Source organism: Taudactylus pleione, unplaced genomic scaffold, assembly GCF_031769625.1.
Source record: "Taudactylus pleione unplaced genomic scaffold, aTauple2 ptg000532l, whole genome shotgun sequence".
Taxonomy (NCBI): Eukaryota; Metazoa; Chordata; class Amphibia; order Anura; family Myobatrachidae; genus Taudactylus; species Taudactylus pleione.
This window is the reverse complement of record NW_028284934.1, coordinates 197,119-212,994: the sequence shown is the minus strand read 5'-3', so window position 1 is coordinate 212,994 and position 15,876 is coordinate 197,119. Positions and strand designations below refer to the sequence as shown.

The following is a 15,876-nucleotide window of genomic DNA, read 5'->3' as shown; positions in this document are numbered from 1 at the left end:
GTGGGAGCGCCCAAACACTATTCCATCTTGCACCTTTCTCCTTTCCATTATGTGCTGCTTGGGGCATTGCTGCCTGACATTTTAAATTAATGTTACGGTTGGTTTAGGAAGCAATGATTTGTTTTTAAATTAATTTATTATCAATATTACAGCCAGGGGCTGCAACCAATGAATTGTTTTGTACTTTTTTAATTAAATTATTATTAATTATTCAGCCTGGGGCTGCACAAATGAATTGTTTTTTAATTAATTTATTATCAATTTTACAGCCAGAGGCTGCACCAATGAATTTCTTTTTATTTTTAATTAATCAGCCCGGGGCTGCACCAATGACTAATTTTTTAATTTATTTATTATCAATTTTACAGCCAGAGGCTGCACCAGCTAGTATCAACTATCAATTCTTCAATCCTCAAGGGTATCCCAACCATCATCTTTGCACAGTCCTCAACTCTATTAATAATTATATCAATCAATTTTGAGCCAGCAAGCTGGATGCAACCTTTTGGCCCTTTAACTAATAAAAAAATCAATATTGTGAGCTATGAGGTGGTCAAAATTGACTGGAAATGAGTGGAAATAAATGTTATTGAGGTTATTTATACTGTAGGAACAAAAAAAGCCAAATTTGATGTGATTTTAGCAGTTTTTTTAATTTTTTAAGAAAAAATCCAGATCCAAAACCAAAACACAAAAACAAAACACGGAGGTGAGGTTTTGGCAAAACCAATCCAGATCCAAAACCAGGAGAGATCCAGATCCAAAACCAAAAGATGGGGGTCCACGCACATCTCTAATACATACATATACATGCATGTATACTAGAGATGAGCGGGTCTGGTTCCCTGAGAACCGGACGCACCTGAACTTCCAGTTCTGAGGCAAGAACCGAGTCTGGCTCAGGTTTTCCCGCCTGACTCAGATCTCAAAGCGTGGCAAAATGTCATCATCCCGCTGTCAGATTCTCACGGGTTTTGGATTATATAAAAGTACCTCCCCACTGTGATCGGCGCCATTTGCTTGCTGAGTCCCGGGCTGTCAGGGCTGTGCTTCATCCAAGAGGGGCTGCTGTGTCCATCAAGGGCAGGGTATTCTGTGTCCATCCAGGTACTTCTGTGTCTATTCAGGGGTTGCTGTGTCCATCAAGGGCAGGGGCTTCTGTGTCCATTCAGCATCTGCTGTATCCATCCAGGGGTTGCTGTGTCCATCAAGGGGCAGTGGCTGCTGTGTCCATCCAGGGGCTGCTGTGTCCATCCAGGGGTTGTTGTGTCCATCCAGGGGTTGTTGTGTCCATCTAGGGCAGGGGCTGCTGAGTCCATCCAGGAGTTGTCGTTTTCATCTGGGACAGGGGCTGCTGTGTCCATCCAGGGGTTTCTGTGTCCATCCAGGGGCAGCAGCTGCTGTGTCCAACCAGGGCTGCTCTGTCCATTCAAGGGTGCCCAGTGTACAAAAAAATAAAAGCTAATAATAATATAATTAATAAAAAAATTATATATTTTTTTTTGTGCTGTACCCCAGTGTACTATATTATTATTATTTTTTACTGTGACGCTGCCTGTCATACCACAGTGTAATATTTATACACGTATAGTTTGTGACACTGTAAGTGGAAAACACAGTGTATTCGTAAAAAATATTGTCACACTAAGTGAAAAACGCAGTGTATTCGTAAAAATATTGACACTGTTAGAGGAAAACGCAGTGTATTCATAAAAAAATATTGTCACACTGTAAGTGGAAAATGCAGTGTATTCGTAAAAACTATATTGTGACACTGTGTGGAAAACACAATGTATTCGTAAAAAATATTGTGACACTGTAAGTGGAAAACGCAGTGTATTCGTAAAAAAATATTGTCACACTGTAAGTGGAAAACACAGTGTATTCATAAAATATGTCACACTGTAAGTGGAAAATGCAGTGTATTCGGAAAAAATATTGACACTGTTAGTGGACACGCAGTGTATTTGGAAAAAATATAGACACTGTAAGTGGAACATGCAGTGTATTTGTAAAAAATATTATCACACTGTAAGTGGTAACTGCAGTGTATTCGTAAAACATATTGTCACACTGTAAGTGGAAAACGCAGTGTATTCATAAAAAATATTGACGCTGTTAGTGGTAACTGCAGTGTATTCGTAAAACATATTGTCACACTGTAAGTGGAAAACGCAGTGTATTCATTAAAAATATTGAGACTTAGTGGAAAACACAGTGTATTCGTAAAAAATATTGTCACACTGTAAGTGGAAAACGCAGTGTATTTGTAAAAAATATTGTGACACTAAGTGGAAAATGCATTGTATTCGTAAAAAATATTGTGACATTGTAAGTGGTAGCACAGTGTGTTACTCTTTTCTTATTCATTAAAAATGTTGTGACACTGTAGGTCATTGATACCGCAGTGTAATATTTAAAATTGGTACAAATTGACGTGTGTGCTGTACCCCACTTCATTCGTGTTTGTTAATATGGAGAACGATCAGTTGAGAGGAGAGCAGGAACCACATTCTAGTGGTGGAGCTGCTGCCAGTGCCACCAGTCATGACTCAGGGCACTGAAATCAAGCAAGCAAAGTTTTACAGCGTTAAAGAAAAAAAAATGAAAAACTAAGTTAGCTGCAGATAAACCAAAAATTGGCAATATGCCATTTACTACACGAAGTGGCAAGGAAAGGATAAGGCCTTAGCCTTTATTTATGACAGGTGGTTCTGCATCTTATGATGATGTAAGCCTTTCTCCCTGTAGAAGTGTCAAAAAATAAAAATTGCTAAGGCATATGAACCAACTGTGTGCTCCGAAAAGTCACAGATCCCTAAAGAGAGTCCAAGTGTGTCCACGGTTGCCATGTGTGAGTCTGACCTGTCTAATACTGTTCTTGAAGAGGATCCTCCTTTCACCATTTTCGTGCCCTCTGCAAATGTGGGGATGAGCAGCACAAGTCAACATGCTGATGTAGAAATCGAGGATGCTTCCATGGAATTACACCAGGAGGATGAGAGGGATATTTTTGTAGTTGGCAATAACAAGGATGTTGTTCAGGCAACAGTTGTTTCCCATGGTAGAAAAAAGACCATTGTTGTCATGCGGGGCAAAAGACAAAAAAATCCACTTTTCATGTGTGGAATAATTTCTACCCAAATCCGGTCAACAGTTGTCAAGTCATCTGTAATGTTTTCCAGGCAAGAGTGAGTACAGGTAGGGACCTTAACCATCTAGGAACCTGCTTCCTGTTACGTCACTTGCAGCGCATTTATCAATTTGAAAAGTGTTGTTCAAATTCAGAAACTTTGGCTAAAAAATAAACATAACAATCAGTCCAGTGTCACCTAGCTGCTCTCTTCTCTGTTAGATCCAAGCGCCTGCAATTTCCACCACCAACACCTGCATCATCAGCAACATCCTCAATCATGATCGGAAGTAGTCCTGCATCCAATTTCATAAGAATGACTGACTCCTCTCCTATTCGTGAATCCTCAGAAGGATCATTGAGTGCTACGCCTGTTGCTGCTGCTACTGTGAGTGGATCTTCATCCCAGAAGGGGACTAGGAAGACTACTTTTAGTAGTTTAAACAAACGATTGTCAAACAATCCTTTGCAATGGTGAACAATTATGACAACAGACACCCAGTTGCACAGCAGATTACTGACGTCATAACAGCTATGCTGGTATTACATGTGCGTCCAGTATCTGCCATTAATGCAGTGGGTTTTAGAAAGTTAATTGAGATTCTGTGTCCCAACTAACATGTCCCTTCTAGATTCCACTTCTCTAAAATAGCAATTCCCAGTCTCCCATTTCTCCTCCGAAATGCTGTTGTGCCCACTGTCCACTTAACCACAGATATGTGGACAAGTGGGACAGGGCAAACTAAAGATTACATGACTGCGACAGCTCACTGGGTAGGTATATTGCCTCCAACAGTGCAAATAGCAACAGCAGCAGCATCTAACAAATGCCAGCTCATTCAGAGGCAGGCTACTCTCTGTATCACCAGATTCACTCATACCCCTTTCACATCGCAAACCCGGGTCGGACCTGGGTTTTGAACCCGGATCCAACCTGGATCAGACCCGGGTCAGGGCCTTTCATATCGCCATAACAATCCAGGTTATTCCCGGGTTATTGCAGATTTAGTGCCTTTTAACTCAACCCGGGTTACCCATGTTAAAACAGTGTGATGTAATTTTTAAAAGATTTTATTGGCTCACAATTATGATGACGTTTTCAGTAAAGAAAAAGGAGGGGCTGGGGAATGCTTGCAGTGCAGCAATCATGGCCGACAGAGCACATGTCACAGATGCAAAGTGTGCAAAGGGCCTGATTCAGAAACGGACGCTCTGAACAAGCGCTCGCTCTGAATCAGGGTGTTTGTTTTTTTTTTCGGCCTCCTGGTCACTCGCACCAGGAGGTCAAGACCATCGCGACTATCGGGCTTGTGATGAGACCCTTGCGGTAGGGTCACGTTGGCCGCAAGCCCCAGTGAGCTTCTGGCTCTAAATCCCATGTTTTGCTCACACAATTAGTTTGATAGTGCAACATTTTAAAAAAAAAGATGGGCGTGCAGGAGATGCTCTCTGTGGCCTGAAAGAGTTTGGGACATTTTCGACATTCAGCAACTGCATGTCGAAGATTGCAGCACCAGCAAGTACTGTTGAATTTGCGCTGCCATCAGCTTAAGCAAGAGGTAGTAACTAGGTGGAATTCTACCCTCTATGTGCTTCAGCGGATGAAGAAGCAGCAAAAGGCCATCCAAGGTCTATGACATAAGTCAAGCACAGTGGAGAATAATTTCTGTGTTGTGCAAGGTTCTCAAACCCTTTGAACTTGTGAGAAGTTAGTTCAGACACTGCCAGCTTGGGTCAGGTCATTCCCCCTTCAAACTTTTGCAAAAGCAGCTGGAGAAACTGAATGAGGAGCTCAAACGGAGTGATTCCTCTAAGTACGTCGGACTTGTAGATCAAGCCCTTCATTTACTTTGCCAGGATCCAAGGGTCATCAATCTCTTGAAATCAGATCACTATATTTTGGCGACAATACTTGATCCTAGGTTTAAGTCATACCTTGTGTCTTTCTTTCTGACGGACATAAATCTGAAAAGATGCAAAGAGCTGTTGGTGAAAAAATAGCATTTTCTTCCTTCAGTTTCTGCGGCTGCCAGGAAAAAACTAAATTTTCCTAAGAGACCCACTGCTGGTGGTGATGCAGAGCTGTCAGCAAAACCTAATGACATCTGGTTGGTTCTGAAAGAACTGCCTACATTTAGTGACATGTCTACCTTGACTTTGTCTGATACGGTTACAATTCAGAGAATGGTGGATGATTATTTTAGGGATAGCATCCAAATAGGCATGTCAGACAGTCCGTTTCACTACTGGCAGGAAAAAGAGGCAATTTGGAGTCCCTTAAACAAACTGGCTTTGCTTTACTTGAGTTGCCCACCCTCCAGTGTGTACTCTGAAAAAGTTTTCAGTGCAACTGGCAACCTTGTCAGTGATCGGCGTAGGAGGTTACTTCCCCAAAATGTGGAAAAGATGATGATCATCAAAATGAATTACAAATTCCACGAGGAAGACCTTTATCAACAATGAAATAAAAAAATACAGTAGCGCCTGTAATGGTGGATTCCAGCAGGGACAAATTAATATTGTGTGAAGAAGAGGATGTACGCACTGATGGGGATGATGATGATGATGATGACTACATCGGATCTTACCTATGTTGTAAAGCCAGTTTGTGTATGGGATCATTGCCACCAGTGTCCACTGTGCATTGGCAGCTTGTTTTGTGGGGGGACCAAACAAACCAATCATTTCAGCCAAAAGTGGCAGTCCATGTCGCTGAAGAGATTGGTTTGTTAAACTGTGAATGTCCTGTTTCATATATACAACATAAGGGTGGGTTGGAGGGCCCAAGGACAATTCCATCTTACACCTCTTTTCTTTGCATTATGTGCTGTTTGGGGCATTGCTGTCTGACATTTTTAATTTAATGGTTTATGAATGCCCAGGAATTGTATTGGCCAAAGATAGCATCTCTTGCATGCCCCTTTCAACTTTAAAAAAAAATTCTGAACCACCAAATTGATGGGCTGGGCAAATATAAGCAGCAGTAGCACAGAGCATCTTCCGGCCAGGATGTGTGCAATAAAGTGCACTGCAAATACGTTTAATACAAAAATTAGTTGTGTATATTGGTCACATACAAATATATTTGCATGGTGCATACAGTGTGTAAATCAGTAAAGAGGTAACCTGAGGCATGCCAACTGTTGTTGACAAATAACTTCCAGTAGGCCCAGCAAACATCACAGATGCTGGGAGTTCTAATTCAGCCGGAGAACTACAGGCTGCTTTCCTCTGATGTAAACAGCAAGTCTTGGTCCCATTATCCCTAACAACCTCCCTGAGTACAAATTAGTAAACATCTGTTTACAGTATGCTCTAGCAGCACCTCCACAAGCAAGGCCACCTCATTTTTTTTACTAGATCATGATGTATAAAAAAATTAAAAAACCTACTCCAGATCAAAGATGTCTTTTAGAAACTGAAGAACTTGATCCTTGATTGATCTTCCCTCATAAATCTTTTTAAGAATCAAAACATTAAAATTAAATAAAAACTAATCAATCCTTCTGTCCTTTCCCTTTCTTCAGTCCATAAACATATTCCAACTCCGTCGGGCCTCTGAGCTGGTTAAGGAAAACATTCTTGGTTTTTAAAATTCATAGGGGTCATATAGTATATTAAACTTCCATCCTGCCTGCCACTGCAATGCCACTCTGTGCCATTTTTGAAGCAGAACTGCCACATGTTAGTGCCACCCACTGCTGTCACTTAGCTTAGTTAGCCAACTAGCTGGATGCAACCTTTTGGCCCTAAACTAGATGAAAAAAACAATATTGTGAGATGTGAGGTCGTCAAAATTGACTGGAAATGACTGGAAATAAATGTTATTGAGATTAATAATACTGTAGGAACAAAAACAGGCCCAAATTATATGATTTTAGCTGTTTTTATGATTTTTTTAGAAGAAATACAGACCCAAAACCAAAAACAAAACATACAGTGGCGGTTTTGGCAAAATCAATCCAGATACAAAACACGAGGAGATACAGATCCAAAACCAAAACACGGGGGTCAGCGCACATCTCTAATGAATACATGCATACACACATGTACGTATACACATACATATATCATATATATATATATACACAGTATATATATATATATATATATATATATATATATATATACACACACTGTATATATATATATAAATTATATTTATCATTTTCCACTTTTCTAACACCTAAATATACTAGGTATTGTAATATTATCAATTCCTCAAACATATATCAGTTAATAAAAAATAAAGGCATATATATGAAGGTGAGGAGATGTCCTAATGTAGTGTCATATCTGTACTATCAAATCAATGTCTCACAATAGACATAACTGTTGGCAATATTATTAAATATTAATATTCCTTTTAGGAATTATGAAAAAATTGGGGGATAATTATTAATTAAAATTAGAATAATCCTAAATGTATAAATCACATATAAAAGGCTTGGGCAGTCCAAGCCTTTATATGTGTTTTATAAATTTAGGATTATTCTATTTTTAATTAATAATCACCCCCACCCACCATTTTTTCATCATACCTGAAAGGAAGATTAATATTTAATAATATTGTCGACAGATATATATATCTTTTGTGAGACATGGATTTGATTTTTATATAATTATATCTAGTGACTGTATCTGTGATAGTATCATTATTGATTTTCAGTATGGGCAGGGTTTCTCTAGAAAATGTTTGAATGGATTTTTTTGCATGTTTTATCATACGATTACTATAGCCTTATTGTTTAAGCCAATCACATAGTTGTTTTTCTCTTTGTTTGGAAGAATCTGGATTGGAACAGTTCCTTTTTGTTCTTAGGATTTCACCTTTTGGAATTCCTTTAATAATAGCTGGTAGGTGAGAACTGGTAGCATGCAAAAGACTATTAGTCGCCGTGGATTTTCTGAACATATCTATTGATATAAATCCATCCTCTTCAATTTTGATCGTTAGATCAAGGAAGTTAATCTCCTTCTGACTCATTTCATGGGTTAATTTGAAGTTCAAATCATTGGTGTTCAGTAGTAAAATAAATTCTTCCAAAAACTTCTCTCCATCTCAAATTAGAAGACCATCATCAATGTATAGGAAGTATAACTTGATTTGATCTGTATATACTTCATGGGATTCTTGGAAAACAAATTCCTTCTCCCACTATCCCAGGAAGAGTTTGGAGCACATGCCATCCCCATTACATCCCTATAACCTGCAGGTAGAACTGTTCATTGCATACAAAGAAATTCCAAAAGTGCAATTATGAATTCATTGAATTCACTATAGACCTCCATATCCAGAAAATATTTTTTCTGAGGCTATGCTATCATGATGACAAATACTTGTATAGAGACCTCACACTTCACATGAGACTAGCCATACTCCTGGGTTGACGTTCAGATTTTGTCATTTAGTAAGTATGTCCATAGTGTCTCTGGTGTAGGAAAATATGGAAAGTGCATATTTATGAAGGTACTGATCTACAAATATGCTTGCTTTTTCAGGTAAAGTCCCTACACCTGAGACCATTGGTCTACCCAGTGGAATCATTTATTTATAGCAAATTTTATCATTCAATTGCTTATTTAATTCTTCAACATTGATCTTGGCCATAAAACCACATTCCCTCCTTTATCAGAAAGTTTCACTATGGTATCTTGCCCTTCTGAGATTTGCTAGAGAGCATTTTTACATGTATGTATATGTACATGTGTATATGTGTGTTAACTTGTAATGTAAGCTGCATTGATCTTCCACCCATTGCTAGCTGTATGTTTCACAGTGTCATGAATGAAAAACGATGCTTTTAACATGATTAGATCACTAATAGACTAGGGGGGAAATGTACTAAGCCTTGTAGAGAGATAAAGTGGAGAGAGATAAAGTACCAACCAATCAGCTCCTGTCAGTTTACAGGCTGTGTTTGAAAAATGAGTTAGGAGCTGATTGGTTGGTACTTTTTCTCTCTACATTTTATCTCTCTCCAAGGCTTAGTACATAACCCTCTAGATGTTTATTTATTAAGCATTGGGTTCTAAAACCTGGTGCTTTTAATAGTGTTTATGCCCGAAATTTAATTACTAGCAAAACATGATCAGAAATTTAGATTTAAACTAGGAGTGAGCGGGTTCGGATTTCTGAAATCCGAACCCCCCCAAGCCCCCCCGATCCGAGGCCGATCCGAGTCAGGCTCGACTTTTCCCGCCTGTCTCGGATCTGAAATCGAGGCAAAACGTCATCATCCCGCCTTCCAGGTCTCACGGGTTTTGGATTCTATATAAGGTACCCACGTTGGCCCATTTTCTCACTCGGCTGTGGACAGTGAAGAGGGAGTTAGGGCTGGCCGGGCTGTGTAGCGAAGTGTTGTGCTGTGCTGCGCTTTGCTGCTGTTGTCCATAGGGGCTGTGTCCACTCCTCCAAAGTCCATAGGGGCTGGCTGTGTTGTGCTGTGCTGCTGTTGTCCATAGGGGCTGTATCCACTCCTCCAAAGTCCATAGGTGCTGGCTGGACTGTGTTGTGCAGTCAGTTGTCCATAGGGGCTGTGTCCACTCCAAAGTCCTGTGCAGTGTCCCAGTCCTAAAGGCGTGCTGTAGTGTTGTCCAGGGGGTGGTCTGTCCATCAGGGGTGCTCCCCCAAAGTGCAAAAAAAATAAATATTTTTTCTGTGTTTTTGAATTGTGTGCGCAGTAGCCGCAAGTGCATCATCAAAGTAGTGCCAAGCGTCCGCCTGTGTCATAAGTAAAGAGCTGGCTGGCTTGACTGTTAAAGGGTGCTGTAATCCCCAAAGAGCACTCCAAACAAAATAAAAAAATATTTTCTTTGTTAGTGAATTGTGTGCACTGTGGCTGCACGTGCATCAACAAAGGAGCAGCGCCAAGCGTGCGCCTGTATCCCATAAGTAAAGGGCCGGCTGGCTTGTCCGTTAAAGGGTGCTGTAACCCCCAAAGGGCAATCCAAACAAAATAAAAAAATATATTTTTTTGTGTTTGTGAATTGTGTGCGCAGTAGCTGCACATGCATCAACAAAGTAGCACCAAGCGTGCGCCTGTGTTATAGGTAAAGGGCCGGCTGGCTTGACTGTTAAAGGGTGCTGTAACCCCCAAAGTGCACTCCAAAAAAAATATATATATATATTTTTTTGTGTTTGTGAATTGTGTGCGCAGTAGCAGCACGTGCATCAACAAAGTAGTGCCAAGCGTGCGCCTGTGTCATAAGTAAAGGGCCGGCTGGCTTGACCATTAAAGGGTGCTGTAACCCCCAAAGTGCACTCCAAACAAAATAAAAAAATATTTTCTCTGTTTGTGAATTGTGTGCACTATGGCTGCACGTGCATCAACAAAGGATCAGCGCCAAGCGTGCGCCTGTGTCCCATAAGTAAAGGGCCAGCTGGCTCATTTCTTAAAGGGTGGTGTAACCTACAAAGTGCACTAGTGTCCAACAAAAATAAAAAAATATTTTCTGTGTTTGTGTGCGCCTTAGCCGCACGTATATATCAATATAACATAAATGGAGGACCAAACTTTCTCCGATAAAAATAAAATAGGGAAAGATCAAGAACCACTTCCTCCTAGTGCTGTTGCTGCTGCTGGGAGTTGTTCATCATCCCAGAGAGGAAGTAGGAACACCACTACTTTTACTAAACAATTGACCCTCCAACAGTCCCTAGCGAGGAGGATGAAGTATGACAGCAGTCATCCTGATGCAAAACGTATAACAGAGGCCTTGACTGCTATGTTGGTGTTAGACGTGCGTCCGGTATCCGCCATTAGTGCAGTGGGATTTAGACAATTGATGGAGGTAGTGTGTCCCCGGTTCCAAATCCCGTCTAGATTCCACCTGCATCCTCAAAGCAGCAGCGACAAGCGTACGTCTGTCTGTTAAAGGGTGGTGTAACCCTCAAAGTGCGCTCCACAAACAATAAAAAAATTATTCTGTTTTTTTCTGTCTTTGTGAATTGTGTGGGCTGTAGCCGCACTTGCATCCTCAAAGCAGCAGCGACAAGCGTGCGTCTGTCTGTTAAAGGATGGTGTAACCCTCAAAGTGCTCCAAAAAATAAAAAACAATTTTTTTAATGTTTGTGACTTGTGTGCGATGTAGCCGCACGTGCATCAACACAGTAGCAGCGCCAAGCGTGTGCTTGTGTCATAAGTCAAGGGCCGGTTTGGACATCTGGTCCGGACTGAAGGACGTGCCAACAATTTCTGACAAGTCTACTGTCACTGCATAGGATACTGTCCTCAAAGCAGCAGCGACAACCATGCGTCTGTCTGTTAAAGGGTGGTGTTACCCCCAAAGTGCGCTCCAACAAAATAAAATAATCTTCTTTTTTTCTGTGTTTGTGTGTGAAATGTATGCGCAGTAGCCGCACCTGCATCCTCAAAGCAGCAGCGCCAAGCATGCATCTGTCTGTTAAAGGGTGGTGTAACCCCCAAAGTGAGCTCCAACCAAAATAAAATAATCTTCTTCTTTTTTTCTGTGTTTGTGTGTGAAATGTATGCACAGCAGCCGCACCTGCATCCTCAAAGCAGCAGCGACAAGCGTGCGTCTGTCTGTTAAAGGGTGGTGTAACCCTCAAAGTGCGCTCCACAAAAAATAAAAAATTCTTTTTTTTTCTGTCTTTGTGAATTGTGTGGGCTGTAGCCGCACGTGCATCCTCAAAGCAGCAGCGACAAGCGTGCGTCTGTCTGTCTGTTAAAGGATTACATCGGTGACAGCATCCAAGTAGGCATGTCAGACAGTCCGTACATGTACTGGCAGGAAAAAAAGGCAATTTGGAGGCCCCTGTACAAACTGCCTCTATGTTACCTGAGTTGCCCCTCCTCCAGTGGGAATGGGTATGATTCCTGTCACCGCCAGCCCGACAGGAGCAGAGTGCGACGCAGCGGAAGCCCGACAGCGCTGGAAATCCTGATCGTGGATAGGTAAGTATGTACTAACCTAACCCCCCTAACCCTAACCCTCCTTAGGGGTGCCTAACCCTAACTTCCCCCCCAAGTGCCTAACCCTAATCCCCCCTGTAAGTGCCTAACCCTAACCACCCCCTTCCCCGCTGCCTAAACCTAAGTCCCCCGGGGGGGTGCCTAACCCTAAGTCCCCTCCAGGGGTGCCTAACCCTATCCCTCCCTCCCCCTAGCCTAACCCTAACCCTCCCGAGGGGGTGCCTAACCCTAAGTCCACCCCGGGAGCCCTAAACCTAACCCTCCCCCCCGCGGCTGTCCGCTTGCGGCGCCCGGCATCACTACGATCGTGATACCGGGCGCCAGTCTCCCGGCGTCGGGGAAATGCGGGCATCTACATCTAGATACCCGGCATTTCACCCTTGCCGGGATAAGACAGTCGGGAAGCCGGCTGCCGGTATATAGGCAGTCGGCTTTCCGATTGCTTCCCCTCCAGTGTGTACTCCGAAAGAGTGTTTAGTGCAGCCGGGAACCTTGTCAGTGAAAGGCGTAGGAGGTTGCTTCCACAAAATGTGAAGAAGATGATGTTCATAAAAATGAATTATCAACTCTTCCAGGGAGACCAGCCTCCAGAACGTACAGAGGGACCTGTGGTGGTGGATTCCAGCAGGGACGAATTAATAATCTGTGAGGATGAGGATGTACACAACACTGAAGAGGGTGAGGAATCGGTGGATGAGGACGACATCTTGCCTCCGTAGAGCCAGTTTGTGCAGGGACAGATTAATTGCCAGCTTGTTTTGTGGGGGCCCAAACGAACCAATCATTTCAGCCACAGTCCTGTGGCAGACCCTGGCGCTGAAATGATTGGTTTGTTAAAGTGTGCATGTCCTGTTTATACAACATAAGGGTGGGTGGGAGGGCCCAAGGACAATTCCATCTTGCACCTCTTTTTTTACTTTGCATTATGTACTGTTTGCAGCCTAGTTTTCAAACTGCCATCCTGTCTGCCACTGCAGTGTCACTCCTAGATGGGCCATGTGTTTGTGCCGCCCACTCGTGTCGCTTAGCATAGTCATCCATCTACCTCGGTGCAACCTTTTGGACATAAAAACACTATTGTGAGGTGTTCAGAATAGACTGGAAATGAGTGGAAATTAAGGTTTTTGAGGTTAATAATAGCATAGGAGCAGAAAAATCAACACATTCTGTGATTTTAGCTGTTTTTATGCTTTTTTTTTTAAAAATACAGATCCAAAACACAAAACCCAGAACCCAAAACACCGAAGGGTGGTTTTGGCAAAACCAATCCAGATCCAAAACACGAAGAGAGATCCAGATCCAAAACCAAAACACAAAACACGAAAAGTGGCTGGTGCACACCCCAAAGTTTAGTAAATAAACACCTAGATTGTGCAATAGTTGGAGTTTGTATAAGGATTTCACACTGTTCCACACAGTAGACTGGTAAGTAAAATGACCGTACTTATCTGCAGAATAAGTATGTACCTATGCAGAACACTCACGGAAGGATAAAAGACTAAATATATACTGTAGGGTGGATTAGCGTACCATAGGTATCATTATTTAGCACTTAAAAATAATTTCAGATTTTGTTTTTCTACTTTGGCACAGTTCTAAAAGTAAAACAAAAATGGAGAATACTACTTACCTCGGGTCCTGATATTCAATCCGCATGTGCATGTTTGAGGAACCAAAAATCCAACGGTCATTGTTGCACTGCACTCCAAAGCAGACAGATGTGTCCTCATGCACCAATCCCCAAAACACCAAGCGCCAATACACCATATAGCGCAAGATACCCGACGCAACTAAGCTGCACCGAGCGGTGTAGAGTAGCGACTTTCTCTATACATTGTGCATAGTAGTCACAGCTCAGATGCAGCAAAAAAAACACTCAAAGTATACTAGTTACACTAGTTAGAGATCATATTATTATGTATATCAGAGAATGCGTTGTGCATGGTCTCACATTCGTTTCAAAAAAGTTTTTAGTTTTGTTTCAAATGTCCTGTGTTTCCTATCATAATCTCTGTTAGAACTCCATTCACCATGCTGATATCAGTAACAAAAGGGATTGGTTCAACAATTTAATGTCAAGCCAGTTATGCCGTATTGTCATACTTCTAAAAAGGTATTCTCATTAAAGCAGAGTTAGTCATGTTTAGTTATTCTCCCTGCAATTGTGTGAAGGTTGTTCTCATAATCTCATAAGCAGGCCATAGCTACGGTAGTGCGGCTGGTGCCATCGCACAGGGCACCACAGGTCAGGGGGCCTGTCAAATTTCTGTTTTTTATCATTCTTGCTTGTAGCTTCCTCTTATTTCATCCCCAGCATCTCCTGACCTCCCCTATCTCTTCCCTGGCCCTTCCCCATTAAGCCATAGCCCTTTTTTGGGTGCATTATGTTCCTTTGAAAAATGAGGGGGGCACCAATGCTCTTTCTGGCACAGGGCACCAAAAAGTCTAGTTACGGCTCTGCTCATAAGCAAATGTAGAAACAGTGAAAACAAAGAATCGTTATTAGAACTATAACCACTTCCTCCCAGATACCATAACCTATTTTGTATAACATCTGCTTGTCTCTTCTGCAGTCTGTCGTTTACTCTCTTGAGTCACAGTATTGACAATGCTGTTTCAAATATTACCAATCAGTGATTCTTTGGCCCTAATTTAATTAGATGCAACTTGGCCATGATATGCTTACTACGAGTCAAAAACTTGCGTCTGTGTGTTTTCACTATTCAATTAGAAATCCACAATAATTTATTATGGCTGCCAATAAGAGTTAACATGGTTTTTAGTTTTTAGCTTTTGAACTTGCAGATGGGAGTTTTTTTCACAATATTTTTCAGAAACTTAAAATTACTTAAAAATCATATTACTGTATATTGTAGGCATTTTAATGTATCCCAAAATAATATAGTGGCTTTAACTTGCTGAAAACCTCTTGCTTGCTATCATTTTTTCCATTGTTAAAGGAAAAATTCAGCCATTTCATGCCTTTTAAAAACCACAAGTACACAAGCGCCTGCTAGCTTATTGCACGCTAGTCTGGGATTCAGGGTGATTTTTCCACTTTTTCATTCACTTATTGTCAAGTACAATTACCACACAACATTGCATGTTTACCATGATGTGCCATATTAAGCATGTTACTCTACAATTAATACTTACCAGTACAAAAAAGTATAACGAGCATGTTCTGAATCCTCTCCAGCTTTCCAGCTACAAAAGCAAAAGTTCTCTTTTAAGGTATAATTCTGGTAGCACATGAGATCTGTAGGGGATTTCTTGGTCATACCTGTAATAACATAAATTATATTGTAATGCTTTTACTTGAAATGGGCATAGATAGAGAGTGCCTCCCTCGTACCTGCTGCTTTGCAAAGCAGAGCAGCAGTGAATGGATGCAGTGAGCAAGCGTGCAGCCAGGGGTGTAGCGAGGATGGTTCCAGTGGAACTCCTGGTCCTGGCGCCTGCTCCGTCCAGAGCACCGGAGATCAGCCTGCTGAGCTGAGCCTGAACGAATCACATAAAGAGATCAATGCCTCCAGACGGGGCATAGTGTGGGTGAAGTGGCGCTTGTGGCTCCGCCCACACCACACGCCCCCAATATGGAGGCATTGATCTCTTTATGTGATTCATTCAGGCTCAGCTCAGCAGGTGTCCTGCCTTTCATCTGATGGCTGATCTCTGGCGCTCTGGGGCTCTTTTTGTGTTTCAGGCTCAGCTCAGCAGCAGGTGATCTGCTCCCCGTCGGATGGCTGATCTGCGGTGATCTGTGTGTGTGAATGGGGGATTTGAGTGAGGGGGAGAGAGCTGTGT

At 41.9% G+C, this 15,876-nt stretch overlaps 1 protein-coding gene across 6 annotated transcripts in view; it reads right to left on the bottom strand.

Annotated features, from left to right (window-relative positions):
* IL12RB1 (interleukin 12 receptor subunit beta 1) overlaps positions 1-15,638 on the bottom strand; it is a 252,769-nt gene extending 237,131 nt beyond the window's left edge. For 5 of the 6 annotated variants that reach the window (XM_088450878.1, XM_088450882.1, XM_088450880.1 and 2 more), the window contains exons 1-2: positions 15,425-15,638; positions 15,226-15,352 (exon numbers count right to left, since the gene is read on the bottom strand). In XM_088450878.1, coding sequence (XP_088307004.1) covers positions 15,226-15,350 — 125 coding nt within the window. In that variant the 5' untranslated portion in view covers positions 15,351-15,352; positions 15,425-15,638. Of the gene's footprint in view, positions 1-15,225 lie in introns of all 6 variants that reach the window. The other variant, XM_088450879.1, reaches the window with a different exon arrangement.
* Between the last annotated feature and the right edge of the window lie 238 nt (positions 15,639-15,876).